Source organism: Ahaetulla prasina, chromosome 3, assembly GCF_028640845.1.
Source record: "Ahaetulla prasina isolate Xishuangbanna chromosome 3, ASM2864084v1, whole genome shotgun sequence".
Taxonomy (NCBI): domain Eukaryota; kingdom Metazoa; phylum Chordata; class Lepidosauria; order Squamata; family Colubridae; genus Ahaetulla; species Ahaetulla prasina.
In genome coordinates this window covers 184,171,861-184,193,957 of record NC_080541.1, presented here as the reverse complement: position 1 = coordinate 184,193,957, position 22,097 = coordinate 184,171,861, and the positions used below count along the sequence as shown (strand labels likewise).

General features: G+C 40.9%; 1 protein-coding gene across 2 annotated transcripts in view; it reads right to left on the bottom strand.

Moving 5' to 3' along the window:
• Positions 1-18,314, bottom strand: part of BLTP3A (bridge-like lipid transfer protein family member 3A) — a 68,687-nt gene extending 50,373 nt beyond the window's left edge. For both annotated transcript variants that reach the window (XM_058177544.1, XM_058177545.1), the window contains exon 1: positions 18,136-18,314. In XM_058177544.1, coding sequence (XP_058033527.1) covers positions 18,136-18,179 — 44 coding nt within the window. In that variant the 5' untranslated portion in view covers positions 18,180-18,314. The remainder of the gene's footprint in view (positions 1-18,135) is intronic.
• Between the last annotated feature and the right edge of the window lie 3,783 nt (positions 18,315-22,097).

Here is a 22,097-nt window from a genome sequence, read left to right as displayed (position 1 = left end):
CTGCAGGCTCGAATCCCACCAGGCCCAAGGTTGACTCAGCCTTCTATCCTTTATAAGGTAGGTAAAATGAGGACCCAGATTGTTGGGGGGGCAATAAGTTGACTTTGTATATAAATATAAATAGTATGAGACTATTGCCTTACACAATGTAAGCCGCCCTGAGTCTTTGGAGAAGGGTGGGATATAAATGTAAATTTAAAAAAAAAACATCAAGGTAAATTAATACATTGTTTTAGTCTAATTTTATTTATGTATTACATTCCTGCAAATATTATAAACTTTCATGCATACAACCAAATCATCCCTCATGTATCCACAAGCTTTCCTTAATCATATGTGTACAAACATATTAAACAACCTAGGGAGAACATACAGATTTTTATTTCATTGTTCAAATATTGATTATTCCTTACACATGAATTATCACATTTACCAGCCAACCTTAAATTCCATATTCATGCAAAACACTGTATAATTCAAGTCTATTTGCCTTATCATATGCTTTCTTTAACAAATATGCAATAATTTTTCACATTCATACATTTCTTAAATACCTGCTGAAAAGCAAAATCTAGACTGTAAATCCTCTGTCTGACATAAAACTAAACTGCATTTCCCAAATTTTATTGTACTCCTTCTATCAGAATCCCAACAATTTCCCATGCATACTTAACAAATTACCTCATGTCACCAGGGTAATAGAATAGAAAAAATTGACATACTTCTTCTAGATCTGCCACTGCTTCTTGCATTCATGGAAAAATAAATTTGATTATGCTGACAAAGCTTTTATTAATGACACGACAAACCAGATTTATAGCTTAATTGGAAAAGAACAAATTAACATCTGCTGCATTTTCCCCATTAAAGAGGCTGCTTGCTATGTTGTACCTCATTCTATAAATCTTTGAAAGCAATTTTTATACAGTAGCTGCCCCATTCTCGGTAATAACTCTATTTGGCAAACAGAGGATTAAAACTAGGGACAATACAATTGGCAAAAATAACACCACCTCATACAATAAGAAGACATATTTTTGAGGCCAATCAATTTTTAATCAATAAATCAAATATTGATAAACAGGTTCTCTTAATAGGAATCCTGCAAATAATCTGGCATCGTCCACATAGAGCTTTATACCCAATAAGCAGCATCTTGAATAAAACTTGAAACTGTTAGAGCTTACAAAGTGGAGGTGTTACATGACTTTATTGAAGAATATCCAAAAGTGCCATCCCTCTGAATTCTGGACCAATTGCAGTTTCTAAACACTCTTCACAGGCAGCCTCATGTAAAGCACATTACAATAATCCAGACAGAGATAAATAGGGCATGAGCTACTCTGAGTATGACCTCGCAATCCACAAATAGGTACAACTGGCAGACAAGCTAAACCTGTGCAAAGGCTCTTTTAAGTATGGCTGCCACCTGTTCCTTCAGCAAGTGACATGATTCAATAAATATTCCCAAATTGCACACCATCTCTGCCTGAAGGAAGGCAATCCTATTCAAAACATAAGCAATGCGCTGCCAGATTAGACTCAGGGCCCATCAATTAACTGCAAAAAGAAGCCCACTAATCTCCTAGTTTTCCAAGCCACCAGAGTGCTCTGTGTCCCTGATCCCCTTTGTTAAATTCGGGCAATAACGAGGCAGGAGACCAGGATAGTGACAACAGCTCTTTACTATATGGTGAACCCAGCAACCCGGGCTGGGAAAAACCTCTCCTTAAATACAGTTTAGCCGGAGGCTTCAACCAATCAGCAACGTGCTTGTTTCCCGCCAAAATATTTAAAGATACATTACACTCCTTCCCTCCCAGAAAACACTTTACCATTATTTACATGAGATTTACATATTATTTTTCAACGTAATCACGCAAGTAGACTGGGCGTCTCCTGACTCTTTCGGACCTGCGCAATTCATTCTCTGGGAGTGAGTCGAGCTGACCGGAGGGACTGTCTGTTCCTCTCAGCTCCTCCTCTGGGCCATCCGGCCCTGGATTATTTGCAGAGTCGTCCCTGCTGTTTTCTGACGGAACCTGTTGGCGTCGCTGGACCTCCTGGAAGTCAGATAAGTCCCGCGTTTGCCCCGGGTTTGAGTCAGCTGTGGATTCAAACATTGTATAGTCAGGGCCTGTTTCGTCTAATTCGGCTTGTTCGGTTATGCGTTTTCTTATTTGGTCTATGTGGCGTTTCCACACCCGGCCATCCTTTATCTCTACTAAATATGATTTGGGACCTGTTATTTCTAGGATTTTTCCTGCTAACCAGGTCGGGCCTTCGCTATAGTTGTGTGCCCACACTCGGTCGCCTATTTCCATCCCTCTTGTCTTGCCAAGTGCCCCCTTGTACCCGTCTGGTGTGTAGTTCGGGTTTAAACGGTCTAGTGGGCACCTGAGCTTTCGACCCATTAATAACTCTGCTGGGCTTCTGCCAGTTGTGACACAGGGGGTTCTGTGTTGGACGGCCAGGAAGGTATCGATTTTTGTTTGCCAGTCGCCTGGCTTGATCCTGGACAATGCCTCTTTGCGGCTCCGGACGGAACGTTCTGCAAGGCCATTCGTCGCAGGGTGGAAAGGCGCCGAGAGGACATGCCGGATGCCCTCCTCTGCCAAGTACCCCTCAAACTGGGTTGCCGTGAATTGCGGGCCGTTATCGGATACTAACGTGTCGGGCAACCCATGGGTTACAAATAGGTGCCGTAGGACTGAGATCACTGCCTCGGCTGTCATGGATCTCATGAGAATGATTTCCAGCCATTTGGAGTAGGCATCGACTACCACCAGAAAGGTTTGGCCGTGGAAGGGGCCGGCAAAATCGATGTGGATCCTAGACCAGGGCCCTTGGGGTCTCTCCCATTCCCGAACCGGGGCCGTTGGGGGTAGCGGTCTGGACTCCTGGCAGGCCTGGCATTTCCCTACCCTCTCAGCAATTTCCAAGTCCATTAATGGCCACCACACATAGCTTCTCGCTAGACCCTTCATCCTTACGATCCCTGGGTGACCTTCGTGAAGGAGATCCAACACCCTTTTCCTTAATTTCTCTGGGATCACCACTCGATCCCCCCATAGCAGGCACCCCCCTTGAGCCGAAAGTTCCCCGTTTCTTTACAAACTCTTTAAAAGCTGCCGGTAGCGGCCACCTCTTGTACCCAACCAATTACAGTTCTATTGTAATGTCCTTATCTGAAGCCGAGCCACCTCTTTGGATGTGACTGGGCCAGAGTCCAAAGAGTCAATTAGCAGAACTGGTATCCCAGAGTGGGGTCTTCAATAGTCTCTGGTAACGGGCATCTGCTCAGGGCGTCTGCATGCCTAATTCCTTTCCTGGCCGGTGTAGTAATTTGTAAGAATACGCTGCCAGGAAGATAGTCCATCGGGTCAGTCTTGGCGAAAGTGCCACGGGCGTTGGGCGATCGCCTGCCAGCAGACCTAGCAAGGTCTATGGTCCGTGATGATTTCAAAATCACGACCAAATACATACTCATGGAATTTCTTTACCCCTCGACTATAGCCAAGGCTTCCTTATCAAGCTGGCTATAATTCCTTTCAGTTGATGACATGGTTCGGGAGTAGTATGCAATGGGGCTTCTGTGCCATTTGGTAACCTGTGGCTGAGCACAGCCCCACCCCATAGGGAGATGCATCGCAGCTTAACACTAGAGGTAGTGTGCCATTGTACTGGATAAGGAGGCTATCACTCGTTAGGAGATTTTTTACCCCTTCGAATGCCCTAGCTTCCGCCTTTCCCCAAGACCATGCAGCTGTCTTAGCTAATAATTTATGCAGCGGCTCTGCTACTGTTGCCTTATTCCTTAAGAATACTGCGTAGAAGTTGACCAGACCTAAGAATGCCTGTAACTCCGTTTTGTTCTTGGGCACCGGGGCCTTCCTGATGGCCCGTACCTTGCTCTCAGTGGGGTGAATCCCTTCCCTGTCTATCCGGTAGCCCAGGAATTCCACAGACTCAACCCCGATCTGGCATTTGTTTAGTTTAACCGTGAGACCGGCAGACCGGAAAATGCCCAAAACTTTTCGCAGCCTCGCCCCTAATTCCTCTAGGTTTTCAGCGGATACCAGTACATCGTCAAAGTATGGTACCACCCCTGGTAGGCCCTGCAATAGCCGCTCCATCAGGTTCTGAAATAACCCTGGAGCCACACTAACCCCAAACTGTAATCGGGTACACTTAAAGGCCCCTCTGTGAGTCACAATTGTCTGCGCTTCGGCTGTGCTGCTGTCTACGGGCAGCTGTTGATAGGCTTGGGCCAGGTCTAGCTTGGCAAAAACTTGCCCTTGCCCCATTGAGTGCAGTAAGTGCTGTACCACCGGAACGGGGTAAGCACTCTTTTGCAACGCTTTGTTCAGCGTTGCCTTGTAGTCAGCACAAATCCGGACCGATCCGTCCGGTTTGACTGGGGTGACTATGGGGGTCTCCCACTTAGCATGGTCAACTGGCACTAGAATTCCCTGGTTTACTAGTTTGTCCAGTTCCCGGTCAATCCTGGGCTTTAGGCGACGGGACCCCCCTAGCCTTTGGGCGGATAGGGGCAACTGGGGGGGCTAAGTTAAGGGATATAGGGGTCCCCTTGTACTTGCCCAGGCAGTCTTTGAAAACGTCCCCAAACTCCTTCGTGAGTGTGTCTTTTAGGTCGACTTCGTTTCTGAAGATTCCAGTCACTCCCATGCCCAATGCTCGGAACCAGTCCAGTCCCAACAAGCTTGGCAGGGTCCCATCGACGATGGTGATGGGCAGAGTTTTCTTGTAGTCCCGCTTGAATAAATAAATGCATTTTCAGCTCACGGCGAAAGGTCCGAAGATCAGGCAATTGGCGTAAACCAGGGGGAAGTTCGTTCCAAAGAGTAGGAGCTCCCACAGAGAAGGCCCTACCCCTGGGTTCCTATCTAAATACTTGACCATGTATAATATTTAATATATGTATTAAAGAATGCTTAAAATTCTTTACTGTTTATGTTTTAGCTACTATTTTATATTTTAAGCAATTTCCTGCCTGGGTGTTTTGAAATATGTATCGACATTTTTCCTAGCTAAATAACCAATTTATTGTAACACTAAGGAACAATGCAATGTTGTGCAGTTGCAGGTCAGCCAACAGGAAATGCAGAATGAGTTTCTTGACTCCCTTTTTAATATTATAGTGGTGCTAACTCTTATAAAGTGGGGGGGGGAGAGAAATCTCTCAAAAGACAATTACTTTTCACAGTTTCTTTACTGGACTGATTCCAATGATAGATTTTAAAAAAAGACATGAATCTGATTAGACAAACAGCAAGCAGTAGCTAGGTTGCATATGCCAAAAAGAGATCCTGCTTTTTTGGAAGGGAGCGGGTGGGGGGGTTTGTTTATACGGAGAATATTCTCAGACAGAACCACACTGATCTCTCTTGACTGCTTAGGAAGCAATTTGGGCTGTGCCAAGTTAAACAAAGCTATATGAGAATAGCTCTGCTTCAGTTACTGCAACAGTTTAAGTGTAAATCTGTAAATCTTATTTGACATTTTCTATTGCTGTTGAACTTATCTAATTAGGCATAAGCTATTTTGTATACTTGAAGTTGGATTTGTTTTGTAATTATATGGCACATATCAAGATCCAGCCAATTACAGGTAGTCCTCAACTTACGACCACAATGGGGACCAGAACATCTGTTGCTAAAATGAAGTGCTCATTAAGTGAGTTGCACCCAATTTTACCTGTTTTGCTATGGTTATTAAGTGAATCATCACAGTTAAGTGACTCATGTGACCATTAAGAAAATCCAGTGTCTCCCATTGACTTTGCTTGTTAGAAGCTGGCTGGGAAAGATACAAATGGTGATCATGTGACCGACCCCAAGATGCTGGATTCATTGTAAATACACGCTGGTTGCCAAGTGCTCAAATTTTGAACATGTGACAGCAACAGTTTTTGTGAGTACCTGTTGTAAGTTTTCATATTGCATCGTAACTTTGAACAGTTGCTAAAGAAAATGTCATAAACTGAGAACTACCTGCAATTTTGACTCTTAAGATCAGATGTGCAGAAAATGCATTTTTACATTTCCTCAGACCAAAATAGTACCTCATAGGGTTAATTTATGGGCAAACTAAGAAAAGCCCAGGCTACCCTTAATTTCTCAGTGTAGGAATTTAGCACCCACCCCCTCCTAGAAGAATGAAATATTTTAGAAAATATTTAAAAAGGCAAAATATATTTCCCTGGATGAGAAATGGAGAAACATGTTTTAAAGACAGCTCCCTGCAACTTCCTGACTCCCCCCCACCTTTGTCAATGGGCCATTAAAGCCTCAACCAAGCTCACTCATTTCCCCCCCACCTTTGTCAATGGGTCAGAGGTAGAAACTCAATCCCCCCACCTTTGTTAATGGACCATGTTTTGCAACACAATAGAACAGAAACTCACCACATGGCAAGGCTCAAGCAAGCTTGAGAGACAACCTACAACATTAGCTAAGACCCCTAGACCACCTGGGAGTCTGACAACCAATCAGGATACTCTTCCTGTGCCCCAGAAAGTTCAAAGCTCAGAAAAAGCATAAAACCAGGGAGCACACAGGATCTCAGCCCCTTTTCTGTTCAGGATCTCAAGCCATGTGATCCTGGTCACCATTAAACCATCTTTCCAAGCAGCCTCCATGTTTCCAGTGTCTTTGTCCCCACTTGGAACTGAACCCAGATGGATATTTCTTCCAACATCAGAGCAAGGAAAGGCCAAAATGTGATTAGCAGAAATTATAATACATTGAAAAAAATCAATAATATATGAAGAGCATACATTAAATAGCTATAATTCTCCTTTAGAAATGAGTATGTAATTAATGAAACAAAATAAATATTTGGTTCAGTGTACTGTAAGTCTTGAATCTATACCCTGAATTTACAAAATATACTCTTAAGAGACATTTATCTCACAATAAGATTGTCACTTGGCTCAAATATGAAATAAAACACAACGTAGTAGAAGCAGATTCATAATAACAAAATTATCTCAAGTATGATTTCTTTATTTAACAATTTTATATCACAAACTTCACATAAATTCTCAGTTTGTGATGGCTGCATAAAAATGTAAAACTATAATACACTATATATATCCCTCCTCAAAGGTAAAATCTTTCCCATTCCTAGAAATGCTTCCTAAAATCCGAGAATCCAAAATAGTCTAATGGGCACCATTCATTTGCCAACTGTGTAGCCAATCATTTTCTTCTCTCTCAAACCTTGAGAATACTGTAGGAATTTAGCACCCACCCACCTCCTAGAAGAATGAAATATTTTAGAAAATACTTAAAAGGCAGAATATATTTCCCTGGATGAGAAATGGAGAAACATGTTTTAAAGACAAAGCAGCTTCCTGACTCCCCCCCACCTTTGTCAATGGGCCATTAAAGCCTCAACCAAGCTCACTCAATCCCCCCATCATTTGCAACACAATAGAACAGAAACTCACCACATGGCAAGGCTCAGGCAAGCTTGAGGGACAACCTACAATGTTAACTAAGACCCCTAGACCACCTGGGAGTTTGACAACCAATCAGAATACTCTTCCTGTGCCCCAGAAAGTTCAAAGCTCAGAAAAAGCATAAAGCCAGGGAGCACACAGGATCTCATCCCTTTTCTGTTCAGGAACTCAAGCCATATGATCCTGACCACCATTAAACCATCTTTCCAAGCAGTCTCCATGTTTCCAGTGTCTTTGTCCCCACTTGGAACTGAACCCAGATGGATATTTCTTCCAACAATACTAAAGTAGATGAGTTATTACTGAATAAGTACAAATGTATGTACTATTTATCACAACTACAGAGAATATCCATGATATCTAGGCCAAGTCCAGTTTCTTAAACAAGTTTTAAAGAATAGAAACAATCTCCATCAGAAAGAAAAACAATATTGTAGGCAATCTTCTGGGAACATCTGAAATGCCATCCACTTTTATCTCTCACCAGAATATGCTTGATGCCATACAGTATCTTTAAACATCTGCCATTCTTGCTGAGGAAGTAAAGCAAATGTTCAGTTTTGATTCTTCTTTGTCTCTGAGGCTGTTCCTTAATTGTAGGAAACTGTCTTTTAACAAAATGCTGCATGCTGTTATTGTTATTATTTGTCTACATTTTTATCCTGCCTTTTGGGCATCAGTGCTTAGTTTCAAATGTACAATCTGTTTGAGGATTTCAGAATGAAGAAATTACATCCCACCAAAGATCACCATAACTTAATGTGAACTGAGAGTATTCTGTCACCTCAGCGGTTACTTTCAGCCACCACAGTTATTTTAGGCAACTGCACTCTCTAGCTTAATGGGGTAATGCAAATTTCCTAGCTAATTCAAAAGAGGAAAAACTAGAAATGAAAAACCAAAGAGCGTTGTTCTCTTTTTATTTTATCTGAAAGATGCTTAAAGTATAATTTTTTATTTTATTTTATATTAGTAGCATGTTACCTAGCTAATAATGTTGTATCTCGACATTTCCACAGTTTTAAACCTTAAACAAAACAGAGACTGTTAGCTGATTGCTCAAGATGGTTAAATCCTTTCTTCTCCCTTGAAAAGAGTATATAGTGATTCAAATGATCTTCTGCTTGGGAAATACCAAACTAGATAAGGATGACGTAATCTAAATCTAGCGAAGAAAAGAACAAAAGAATTGGGTTTTGGAGCTGCAAGAATGAGCCTTGGAGTTTGAAAGAGACTGAGAAGCAGGAAAATTTTAAGTTATTTGCTCTAAAAATCTAAAGGAACCTTGCGATAATGTTGAGATTCCTCTCCGGGGATCTGATACAGTTCAGTGAACTTGGAACTAAAACAGCAGCATGCAACCTTTTGGACCCTATGGACTGAATCCATGGAGAGAGGGTTTTCCACAGATTGGGGGGCCGTGGTTTCATGCGCTGCCTGAATCCCACACATTTGTGGCTGGGGCTTCACTTGCCTGCATGGCCCGGTTCCTGGCAGGCCACATACTGGTGCCGGTCTATGGACTGGGGGTTGAGGACCCTTGAACTAAAAGGACTGCTATACTAACCATCAGCAACGTATCAATTTTTAAATAAGATCCAAATATTATCAAATAGTATATATTAAATCTGAGATCTCTCTATTCAAAGTAAATTAAGATCTGGAAAGTACTATTTCGGAAAGTATTTTATGTATAATATACATGCATAAAAATATTTTGTTTTACAAAAATAAATGATTGCTGGATAAAAAACTTGCTTGTCTGAATTAGATTGAAAACTACCATATATAGAAAATTTTTAAAAACTCTTCATTACCTCCAATTAGTAATTAGTTATCCATTCCATTTCACAGCAATAGAACCATCGTTTCATTTTCAAATAATGCATTTCACCTTCTGAATATCATACTATTTTTATTCTAAAATTGAAGAAGGGGAAAAGCCTGAGTGAGGAATCTGGACACTTATTCTTATCACTTTAGCATGGATTGAATTCCACCATTCCCATGGGATTAATGAAGAGAATAACTGCAAGTTTTACAAAGATGGGAAAACATTGTCTTTGCAAAGGTCTCCTTTTAACAGCACATTCTACAATAGGCCAAAATCAAAGCAGTGTCTCAAAGTACTAAAAATTACTTACAAACAGCTTCAGATTATTAGAAACACCAATTTGGTAAAGTCTTAGAGATATTTTGAAATTTCATAAATTCTTTCTTTGGCTTCGTTGTGAGCAAAAATATAGAGGACAGGGAAATCAGCATAGGGATGAAAAAGTCAAAATGGCAGATACGATTCCACTACCAAAGCCAAACGTACTGCCTGCTATTTTGACCTTTTTGGTCACCCAAGTAGCTCTGAGAGAAGAGATAATTGTTGACAGACACCAGTGAGGTACCGAAAAATTAAGCTTCAAATGCCAGTTCAATAGGCAGATTTCACAGAAGACAGAAGTCATATAGCTGTGATGGCGAACCTATGGCACGCGTGTCACAAGTGGCACGTGGAGCCATATCGGTGGGCATGTGAGCTCAGCTTCACTAGCTGATTTTTGGGCCTTCTGGGCCCACCGGAAGTAGGGAAACAGGCTGTTTCCTGCATCCAGAGGGCCTGGGGTGTGGGTAGGGAAGGCCCGTTTTTCATTCTCCCCAGGCTCTAGAGCCTTTCTAGGAGCCTGGGCAGGGTGAAAACAGTCTCCCCCCCGGAGGCCCTCCGGAGGCCCTCCAGAGGGTGGAAATGGCCCATTTGCTGTTTGCTGGGAGAGCAAAAAATGGGCCTACTTGGCCCACCATGCCATCGCATGCCAAAAACGGGGGGAGTCATGTGCGCATGCGCGGGGGGAGGGGCACATAGAATTATGGGCGTGGGCATGCATCCACTTTTGGGAAACGATGGCAAAAAGGTTAGCCATCGCTGTCATATAGCAATAATACTTAGACTTATATACCACTTCATAGTGGTTTACAGCTCTCTCTAAGCAGTTTACAGAGTTAGCATATTGCCCACAACAATCTGGGTCTTCATTTTACCGACCTCAGAAGGATGGAAGGCTGAGTCAACCTTGAGCTGGTGAGAATTGAACTGCTAGCAGTAGAATGCTTGCAATACTGCATTCTAGCCACTGCACCTTTACGACTCTTATAGATATGATGCCTATAGATGCAACATAAATAATGAGCAGACCAAGAGAAAGTAGAGAATATAGTCTTTATTGACTATAATAAGACCTTTTACTGTGAAACTTAAGACAGAATCCTAGATTATTCTTCTGTAGAACAGTTTGAAGAAACAAAATGTTTCAGAATAAAAAGGGGAATATAACAAGCATGCATGCCTGTGTTTAACCTATGTTCATTGTAAATGTAAGAATTATATTATAAAAATGGAAAAATTGTATGATATCACACCTGGAATCAAAATAAGAATCTGAAATAAGAACAGTTTTGTACATTGATGATATCAGTTTGTTAGCTGAAAGCAAAGACAACCTTGAAGTGTTTTTTAAGAAAATAAAAATGAAATGTGTAGAAAGATAGATGTGATATCAACCAATATGCTTAATGAACTCAGTGTTTGTCTAAAGAAATTAAGTAATTGTCTGTATAATGGGACTCAAAAATAAAGAGGGAGAATATAGTGGAGAAATAATCATTCCAGGAAAGATCATGACAATTTTACACAAGATCATCAAAGATAAAGATATTTCTACAATAATAAAGATTAGAACAATTAAGACAATGTTTTTCAAACGGCAACATACAATTGTGAAAGAGGACATTGAGAAAGAGCAAGAAAAAGTAGATAGATGATGGGGATGATTTCCAACAGTATTATGAATTGCATGAAGAACCAATCAGTCCGACTCGGACCTGATAAAGACTATCTGCTTCCTTGAGGTGATAATCAGCATGTAGAAACTCTTAATCCTGGGTATGTCATCCAAAACAATAATAGTCTGGAAAACTAGCAAGCTTGATATCTACTGATAAAAGCAGATGAAAGAATCAAGATCACTGGGGACATGTAGATGTCATAAGCATTTGTCCATATAAGTCAAGACTCAACTTTAAAGCAAGCGAGGGGGAAAAAATCAGTGTGATAGTACTAAAACAGAAGCTGAAAAAATCTTGTCACCCAATAGTAGTGTCTAAGAATATAGATCACGTATACTAAAGACTAGATGCTGACTCCTAAAAATGTTGACATTTCTACAGCCAGGGCTTACTTATTATCCATAATATAATTTTCTTTTCCCCCTGCCTCCATAATCACATAATAGTAATGGCCACTTCACATATTAAAAGGGAGCATGTAAACATAAACATGAACCATTAAAATAGAAGCCAATATTTACAACTATTACATGATACATATGGCAATATTATATATAATTCAACACGAACATGCAGGTTTTCTTTGCTTCCTGCAAATACGTTATCATTCAATTTACTATTTTTATCCAACAATCTGCTTCTTATGAAAAAAAAGTTTGCTATTATAGTACGTGATTTGTGCCAGCAACGTCACCAAAGGTCTGGAAACATAACAAGTCTTTTACTATCCAAACCCCTTTCTGCCCTCCCCCATATATTTATCATCACAGGGAGTTCTCACTTAACCCTAACTGGGACTGGAATTTCCATCACTAAGTGTTGTGGCTGTTAGGCAAAACACCATGCATTCGCAGTCCTTAGCACCAGTGGTTCAGAATAGTCCCAGTTGCAGTTATTAGGACAAGATTGTATCATCATTAGGTGAGAACTTCATGCTTCTGCTCGCCTAATGATGGCATAATAATGCTGGCCCCTACCAACCTATCTCTTCTCCCCTTTAGGGCACTATGCTACCATCCATCATCCCTGCCACCCTAAAATCTGCTGCCCTTGCTGCTCCGCACTGCATCCTGTGCTCCTGCTACCCTGCACTCTGCCACCCCTGCCTGTTTTTTCCCTTCTTCCTCCCATTGCTGATGAGATGCACCTGGCCTAACCTATCACAAAGGTAGCTGCTGGTCTTGCATTGCTTTCCAAAGCCAGATGAGGCCTCAGGAAGGCAGTGCTTGGCCTGACGTTGCTTTGCAAAGGACCTTGCCTTGTACAACTCGTCAGCAGAGGAAGGTATGATACAGGCTAGCTGAGGATGTTAGTGGTAGAGCACAGGGCAGCAAGGCAGTGGAGTGTTAGGCAGAGCACAGTGTGGTGGACGCAGCAGGGAAGGTGGAGTGCAAGGTGGCCAAAAGAGCAGAGGTGGGTAGGAGAGAGGACTGTAAGGGGTATTGAAGCAAATCCTGCAATCATAAATGCAGGCAAGTTGCCAAGGGCCAAATTTTGCTCATATGATTGCAGGGACATCGTAATAGCTCTAGCTTCAAAGATCAGAAGCAAACGCCATTTAGTGATTGTTTGAAATTATGATGGCACTGAACAAATGTTATTTTCTCCTGGTCCTTGCTTAAGATCATGTCATTAAATAACATTTGTTGAGTGCCATGGTCATTAAGCAAGGACCACCTGTTTGTACTTTTTAAGTAATACTCTTTTCTTAATATTTATTGCCCTTTGAAAGTAATACTTTCAAATGTTCTTTCAAAATCTTTTAATGTATCGGACAACCTGGATCTAGCATCTCAAAGAGAAATATTTCTCTCCTTTCACTTGTCCCACATTATCTATAATTTTGTTGACGATATAAAAGCTGGAAGAAGTAAAGATGGAGATTAAAATAAAAATTCAAAAAACAGTATTATGTTAAGCTCCACATTACTAAATGTGATATTCTGCATTTATGGCCATTTGCAGTGTTCCATGGTTGAGTGATTCAACAATAGTTTTGCCCAAAACCAGCACTTCCGGTTTTCAGCAAAATCCTTCCTATTGTGAACCATAAGTTTGCTTAATGACTGTGTCATTTGGTTTTTGACCATCACCTTCACCTAAATGCTGGCAAAAAAAGGTCATAAAATCCTCACAACATATGACCATAATGGGCAAGGATCTATAATGGTTCTATGCCAAGGAATATCTGTAATTATAGTCCCTAGCTGATCAGTCTGTCCTCATGAAACTGATTTCTCCTCTTAAAATTATGTTCTTTGTTTTATCTAAAAGATTATTGTCTATTATCTATCTTGATGATTTTTTTTTAGTAATTAGACTTCCTGGCTCTTTAGAAAGCATTGCAGAGCAAGTCATGGTGAAAAGATAGTGGAAGAGAGTAAGAGAGACTTGTTTTAATTTTTTTTAACTTTCTCTTACAAACCTTAATTAAAAAATCTTAAATTAACTTTTTATTTCCTGATGTGTTACAGTATATTATTAGTAAAACTCCCTTACTCCCAAAACACATTATATACTAATATTTGCCAATGGCTTTTCCAGAAAACACACTGTCCAATAACTAATGCATCAATACAGATAGTCCTCAACTTACAACCACTCATTTAGTGACCACTCAAAGTTACAACAGCACTGAAAAACGTGATCAATGATTGTTTTTCACACTTACGACTATTTCATTATGTCTGTGGTCATGCAATCAAACTTCAGATGCTTAGTAACTGGCATATGTTTATGATTGCAGTGTCTCAGGTCATGTGATCACCTTTTGCAACTTTCTGACAAGCCAGTGGGAGAGCCATATTCATTCAACAATTATATTACTAACTTAACAACTGCAGTAATTCACTTTACAACTATGGCAAGAAAGGTTATAAAATAAAACAAAACTGACTGAACAACCACATTGCTTAGCAACCAAAATTATGAACTCAATTGTGGTTGTAATGCTTCCTTACAATTAAGTTCTTTTCCCTGAGGAAACCAGGCACTTCCATTACAAGAACATTATACAGTATTTATCTAACACTTTTTTTTTTTTTTTTTTTTTATTCAAAAAGTTTTTATTAGTCAAAAAAGGTTTATACAAATACATATCAGGTATGGTAAATTTTCATTTTTCTTATCTAAAATAAGAATTTTACTCAAATTTTTTAACACATACAACAGCCATAAGGCAAGCAGGTGACACGAAGTAGCTAAGTTTGCAAATTTTAAATACGTAATAAAGAAGAGTCAAGAATAATCAGAATATCGTACAAAAGAGAATAAGGAAAACCAACACAATCCCAAATATCTTTATCACTTCCTAGTTTTGGATCTCAGAACCCTGGGTTCAGCCTGACCCAACTCCAGGGCCGCAACAGCGGCACCCGCTTCAGCCCCATGATCTATAACCTCCCCTTCTTCAATTCCTGGATCATCTGATTCCAGGAAGGCTTTGTGTTCCTCCACATAGGCCGTAGCCTCCACAATTGTACTGATTTTTTTCGTAATGCCCTCCCGGAAAATCATCAATCCCTCTGGCATCAGCCATCTGAAGCCCACTCCTTCTGGTACAATTTGCTTGACAAAAATAATATTTCTTTCTTTTTCACGTACCTGTCTGGGAATCTGCCTCAGAATGGCTATCTCCCTGCCCCTGTAAATCAGTGCCCCACTCCTATGTTTTCTAAAATTTCATCTCTCGTCTCTCTTCTCACAAATTTGACATGAACCTCTCTGGGAACTGCATGCGTGCGTGCATATTGCAATTAACTCTATAAACTCGATCCACATCCCAATTCATGAAATCAACACCTCTCCCAAGAAATTCTCCCAACAATTTAGTCACAACATCTCTCAAGTCTTCTTGGTCCACTTCTTCCAAATTTTGAAACCTAAGGAAATAAGACATTTTATCCATCTGTGGTCAAGCACAGCATTGCCTGTCGTCTCCTCTCTTTTCTGCACTGCCGCATCTCACCCTCCAGACCTTCCACTTTCTGCTTGTTTTCTGCTGAGACTTGTTGAGTATCCTTTAAATCCTTTTGGATAGTCACAATTTCTGCTCTTATTTCATCAATTTCTTGTCCATATTGGATAACTTTTCCAGAATTCTCTCCATCTCTCCAGCAGTTGGTCTCTGACCTTTTACCATTTGAAAAAAAATACAAAATCCTCAGGCAAGCACAGTATCCTTGTAATTTCCTCCGGATCCACCAGGGGGCACTCACAGGAGCAACGAGTCCAGAGTACAGTTAGTCAACCAGGAAGCCGAAGGAAGTGATGTCATCAAAATTCTCATAGTGAAGGCGGAAGCTGGGCGCCACCACTGTTCCCCAGAGGGAGGGGGGGCCTCAAACCCTCCCACCTAAATTTCTCCATCACCTCTTCTCTCCAGAGCTCCACAAAACCGGTAATCTTCTTATTTTAAGTTCTCCTCTCTCCAGAATAACTCGTGCTCCTTCCAACCGCAGGGAGAAAACCCCGCACTCCGGAGCACTCCACTCACGTTTACCGATATTCCCTTCCTTCTCCTCCTCAATTCTTCTCCGTGCCCTGTTCACCACCAGGCTGCTGCAGTTATAAATCAATGCCCGGTATCACGGGCACAGCGCCCAGGCGACGACCAAAATAATGGCGCGGCCTGTGGCCTCGAACCCGCCAAGCCTAGGACGCGCCAGCATCGGTCCCCACAGTCCTGTATATCGGCTGGGAGACCCCTGGCGAGCCGTCCGTACGGCAGGTGTCCTTTTCGGAACACCTGGCCCCTGAGGGCCTCGGCGGCGGCCGGATTCGGGCGCTGGAGGCAGGAGAAACCTTCCAGACGTCCGTTGCCGCTGGATACCGGAAGTCGTCTCCAGTATTTATCTAACACTTGACATACACTATTTTGTTTTTCAGAAAATCACCTATTTTGCCAGCTAGCACCCTCATAAAAATGTATTTATCATGAAGAATATTGTTGATGTTTCCTACAATTCTTTCTTGGCTCTTTTACTAGTTATCTTTAGTACTCTGTTAAGGATTTAAAGGCAGCATTAAAATTTACTGACATTGTACATCTTTAATAACTGTTTATGCAAGCAATATTCTCTCTTCATAGAATCTGTACATCATTGCATTTAATATTAAAGTGCTTTGGTACTTAAGGATAATCACCTTTTACAGAATTATGATCATTCCTCCAATACGCGAGCCAGTATAATTAATGAGTATGATTAATGCTAGACTGATATTAGAGGCACACAGGTTTAAAATGCCATACATCCGTGAAAACCAAGTCAAACACTTTCTTTCCACTTAATCTATTTTATTATTGTTGGATGTTTATTTTGTAAACTATTAAAAGTCATAGCAAGTACAACTGAGATCAAATCTAATCAAATAATCAATAGGGACTGATGTCTTTGAAGAAAAATGTAAGGGACATATAATAAATTAAAAAGGAGAATGATGCAAATCAGAAAAGTCTTGCCTTTCTTTGCACATTCTCAATTGTTGCTATTTTGTTTTCAAAGTCAGTGAGCTGAAATAAGCCACTGTATACTCTCCTGCACCAGAATCCCATTCTAGATTGCCATAAGCAAGAAAAGAGAATAGAGGAAAATGGCAAAATGACTGTGTGGCAAAGCTATTTATTTCCCATAATATATAGATTGGACATCAGGCTACTGAGGATTTGAGGAAGTTAATCTATTTTCCTTCTCTATCTCCTGGTTTTGCTTTCCTAGTCAGAATTCATAAACAAAACCATCTGGGGATTTTTAAAGCTTCTCAGATTAACCGATCACACTGTAATTTGCATTTTCCCCTTCAATCCATATTTAACCCAAGATATTTCATACTCTTAACAACTCATTAACAAGTGAAAATAAAAGCAAATGTCACACAAATTCCACAAGTTTACTACAGTAATGGGGCTGGCAAATCTATCTGAAGCCAGACAAATCTGAACCCAGTTTCCCAGAGTGTCTACGTTCAATAACAGGTTGCTGTTTTTCCCTCGGAAAATACAAAATGATTCATTATTTTACTCATTTATTTGCTTTTCCATATAAACTTTCTCCAGGGGCTTCTGGGTTGCACACAAAGTATTTTTTCTATTTTATTCTCCCTATAAAGTAGATTAAGCTGATAATACATTTTTTAAAATTACATTGTAATGTTTCCTATCTTTCGCAAAGGAAACACTCATTGGAAATCCTTCAAGGGTCTAAGGACACTAGTTGTGAGAAGATGAAAGAAACCACCCAGGAAGATACAGTCTTTACAAAACAAAAATCAGCAACATCTTAGACCCTTCTCTGGGTTTGAAAGTCAACCTGGATCCGCTGTGTATAAAAGAGGTCCACAAAGGACCATTTTAACAGCCCTTCATTCAGGTTCGATGATACCAGTGAGACAATATTATTGCTCAAGGCGGAGGGCGATAACTAAAAGAGCCAATGTAAAATCCACAGCTGGATTTCCTCTAATTCCTAGACAGGGGGAAAGGGCAGAAGAGACGTCAAAAGGAGAAGGGGCAAACTGATCGTAGAGAAGGGGATCAAATATCACACCAGGGGAAGAATAAACAACCGCCGGAAAGGAGGTGGATGGCGGGGAAAAGTGGCTTAAAAGAAATACCTCCGGAGGGTCAAGGCGGCTTAGCGAACCTGTCCTCCGCTTTCACGACTTCAGCTGCCGCAGAGCCGCTTCCAACTGGGACCGGCTCTCCCTCCGCTGCGCCCCCCCGGCTCGATCTTCCAGCACCCAGCCCGCCTGCCTCCTCGGCGCCCCTCGAACAGCTCCCCCAGATGGGACCCCTCCCCACCCCGGGCCACCTTTACCTGGACAGGTGCTTCAGAATCTGCTTCTTAATGAGACCAGCCATGTTGGGCCAGAGACAGGACGCGGGTTCTGTCGGGTCTCTATCGCCCCAAGTGCCCCGTCATTCCCTTTGTAGCCGGCCGCGGGTCCTGCAGCTCCCGCCGGGGCCGCCGGCAGTTCCAGCCATCCTCAGTCCTCTCCTCCCCCCCCCTCGCCCCCCCTTCCAAGCAGGCTCAGCCAGAATCCCGGCCGCCACCGCGGCGGAGCCCAGCAAAGCTACTCGCGCCCCCGCCCTCTGGAGAAAGGGCGGGGGCTGGGTGGGCAGAGGCAGGAGGAACCGGGCGGTGTGGCAGCGCCCTCTATTGGCTCACAGGGCCAGTAGCAGCCTCAGCAACCTCTCCGGTTGCCAGCGAAGCGGCTCGGGCACAAAAATTCTCGTCCGGATTAGCGCTTGCTTGTTCTCATCGGGCGCTGGAGAAGGCTGGTTTTTTTTATGAAACGCTGTAGCTCCGCATCTCCGGGAATTCTGAACAGCACGTGAGAAAGAACCGCGTCCTCCATTTTAAAGATTTGGTCTGTATTCTTACGAAGAAGAGACTGGACAGCCACCTGTCAGAAATGGTCTATATAGCAGGGGTCTCCAACTTGGGCCCTTGAAGACTTGTGGACTTCAACTCTTTGTGGACTTTCAGCTTTGCTGGCTGAGGAACTCTGGGAGTTGAAGTTCACAAGTCTTAAAGGTCTTTAAGTCTTAAAGGGACCAAGGTTGGAGACCCCTGCTATATAGGGTCTCCTGCTTGAGCAGCGGGTCGGACTGGATGGTCCCTTCCAACTCTACTATTCTATTCTAAATGCTAAGCCATGATTTATCTGGTTGTGGATAATTGAGCAAGTCATTGTCTGAGTTCACCTAAGTTTCTAACCATTAAAACAGTTTGCAGCAGTGGTGAAATCCAATTTTTTTACTACTGGTTCTGTGGGCGTGGCTTGGTGGGCGTGGCAAGGGGAAGGATATTGCAAAATCTCCATTCCAACCCCACTGGCCAGCCAGAGGTGGCATTTGCTGGTTCTCTGAACTTAAAATTTCCACTCCTGGTTCTCTAGAACCTGTCAGAACTTGCTGGATTTCACCCCTGGTTCTCAAGTCTCGTTAGCAAAATCACAGACAAGCAAATGGTATTTGTATGACATTTTCAGTCTCCTTCTAGGTAACTGGAAAAATGTGGGATGGATGATCCCACTGCTAGAAAGATTTGTTGAACAACTATATCCCAGGTGTTGTCCTTAATGGGTCTATATCCACATGGAGGGGGGGTATGCAGGGAGTTATATCAGGGTTTTGCTTGGGTCTAGTGTTCCTTAACATCTTTATACGTTAGATGACGGAACAGAAAGGATATTCATAAACTTTGTGGATGTCCACAAAGCTGAGGCTGATTGGTAACACTGGAGTAAAGAACCTAACAATTCAATCAGTCAATCAGAACAGAGCTGGAAGGAACCTTAGAGGTCTTCTAGTTCAACCCCCTGCTCAAACAGGAGACCCATTTCAGACAGTGGCTGTCCAGTCTTTTCTTAAAAACCTCCAGTGATGAAGCACCCACAACTCCTGAAGATAAGGTGTTCCACTGGTTAATTGTTTTCACTGTTAGGAAATTTCTCCTTGATTCCAGGTTGCTTCTTTCCTTGTTTAGTTTCCATCCATTGTTTCTTGCCTTGCCTTCTGGTGCTTTGGAAAATTACCCTCTTGTTTTTTTGTCGCAGCCCCTTAGTTTTTGGAACACTATTATGTCATCCCCAGCCCTTCTTTTCTCCAGACTGGCTGTACCGATATCCTGCAACCGTTCTTCATATGTTTTAGTCTCCAGGTCTTTTGAATTGAATTAAATTGAATGGAGAGGGACTTTATAGATATGAATATTGGGCCCTATCCAGCCCAAATGTTCAGTGTTGAGAAATGTAGTGTTCTGTCCTTAGGCAGGGAAAAAATAGATGTGCAGATATATTTTACTTCACAGTAACTAGAAGTTTTGGTAAACCACAGATTAGGAATTGTGCTGCAATTGCCAAATGCAGTTTGGGGCTATAGCAACAGGAGATATATACTGCACTGGTCCAACTGTACCTGGAGTACTGTGTCCAGAAGACAAGCAAATACAGTAAGGGACTTGGAGGCTAAATTTTACGAACAGTAGTTAAAGGAACTTGATATGTTTAGCTTACGAAGACAAGGCTATAAGGAGATATGATAACATTCCTCCAATACATGAAGGGATATCAGAGTTGAGGATATGGATTTATTGTACACAGGACCTAAGGATAAGAAAAGAACTAATGAGTAAAAGCTTTATAGAGAGAACTCCAGACTATGATTTAACGATGAGAATTCCCCGGGAGAGCTATTAAGCAGTGGGAGAGCCTTATGGAAGTCTCCTAAACCAGATATTACTCCCTCCAATCTTGCCAAACAGAACTGTCCTTCTTTAAAATCCATTGCCCGATGTGCTCAAGTATGTAAGTGTGTGTGCTCATCATTACTTCGAAAATGAGCAATTAGTATTTAGGGTATTCAATCTGGACTGTTTATTGGTTTTTCTCTCTTATTAACCCCTGCTAGATTGATATTGAGAAAATAGCTATTGTTTTGCTCTTTGTCTAGTGTCCAGTCGCTACTCTGGTTTTAAATAAATATATTAAATATATAACTTTCATAGATATGTCTTTATGTGTCTTAATTTTGTATAAATTTGGCTTCCTTCCCAAGATTAATGCCCTTTTTATTTCCCTTACACACCATAGTTTCTTTCTTTATTCTTGAACCAAACAACAAAAAAACTTTTGTACTATTTTAATCAGCAGCATTAAATTCATCTGGTTATAATACTGGTTATTATCTTTTTTTGTTTTAATTTAAATAGTTCACATTTTTCACATTCTATTTTTACTTTCATAACCAACCTTTTAATAATTATTTATGTCACCTAACAAGATTGGATTATTTCCAATCCTCTATATTTCAAATTATTAGAATTTTGACTCATTTTAATTCCAGCTATCATCTCTTTCAATTCTGTTATTCTTATAAAGTATTCATTATATTAAATGGGTATGCATCGTTATTCCCTTCCCTATTCTATATTCCAAACCTCTCATTATTCATTTTATATTAACTATTTGATCACATCTATTTATATTTTCTGAAAAGTACCCATTCACTTGGCATTCATTTGACATGTATGGTTCTAATTCTTGTTTTTATAAGATTTTATCACAACATTTGTTGCATAATGTCTTGGTGCAATTTGCACATTCCCTTATGTCTCCCACTCTTCTTCTTCCTCCTTCAGTATTTTCAAATCTCTAGGCCACATATTTCTCGAAATCTGTTGACACAGAACTGCTAAACCTCTAAAGTGCCTTATTTTTCTGCAGTTTTAAACAATTTAGTTACTCTAATGCTTTCCTATTTTGTTGCTGGACTATTATATGTTTTTACTTATTTTAATTATAAAATGTACATTTTACATATCATATTAAAATATCTTTGAAATTATATGACACAGCCGATCCTATATTACACTTGCTCTACTTGTTTTTATTCCTGAGTAAATGTTATTTCTCCACAGATTTCTGACTTTCTATGATTCTGTTTTTAAAGAATTTCATACAGTATTTGCTTTAATCTTTATTAGAGCTTTGCCATGATTATTTGCTTGTGCCTATCACAGTAGAGCATATGATTTTAAATGAGTGTTATTGTTTCCAGGTTTCATGCTCCTAGTAGTCAACCACATACTTAGTTATGCCCTTGTTAATTTTCCTTGCCATTCCATTAATTTATATGAGCTCATATCTAGTATATTATGTAGTCATCTGATTTAAAGTGGCCCATTCTAATTTGTTTATTTACACCTAAACATCCAATTTTGAATACATAAACTTCTGCTTCAGCAAATTTAAGTTTTTTCTTTCTTTTTTGCAT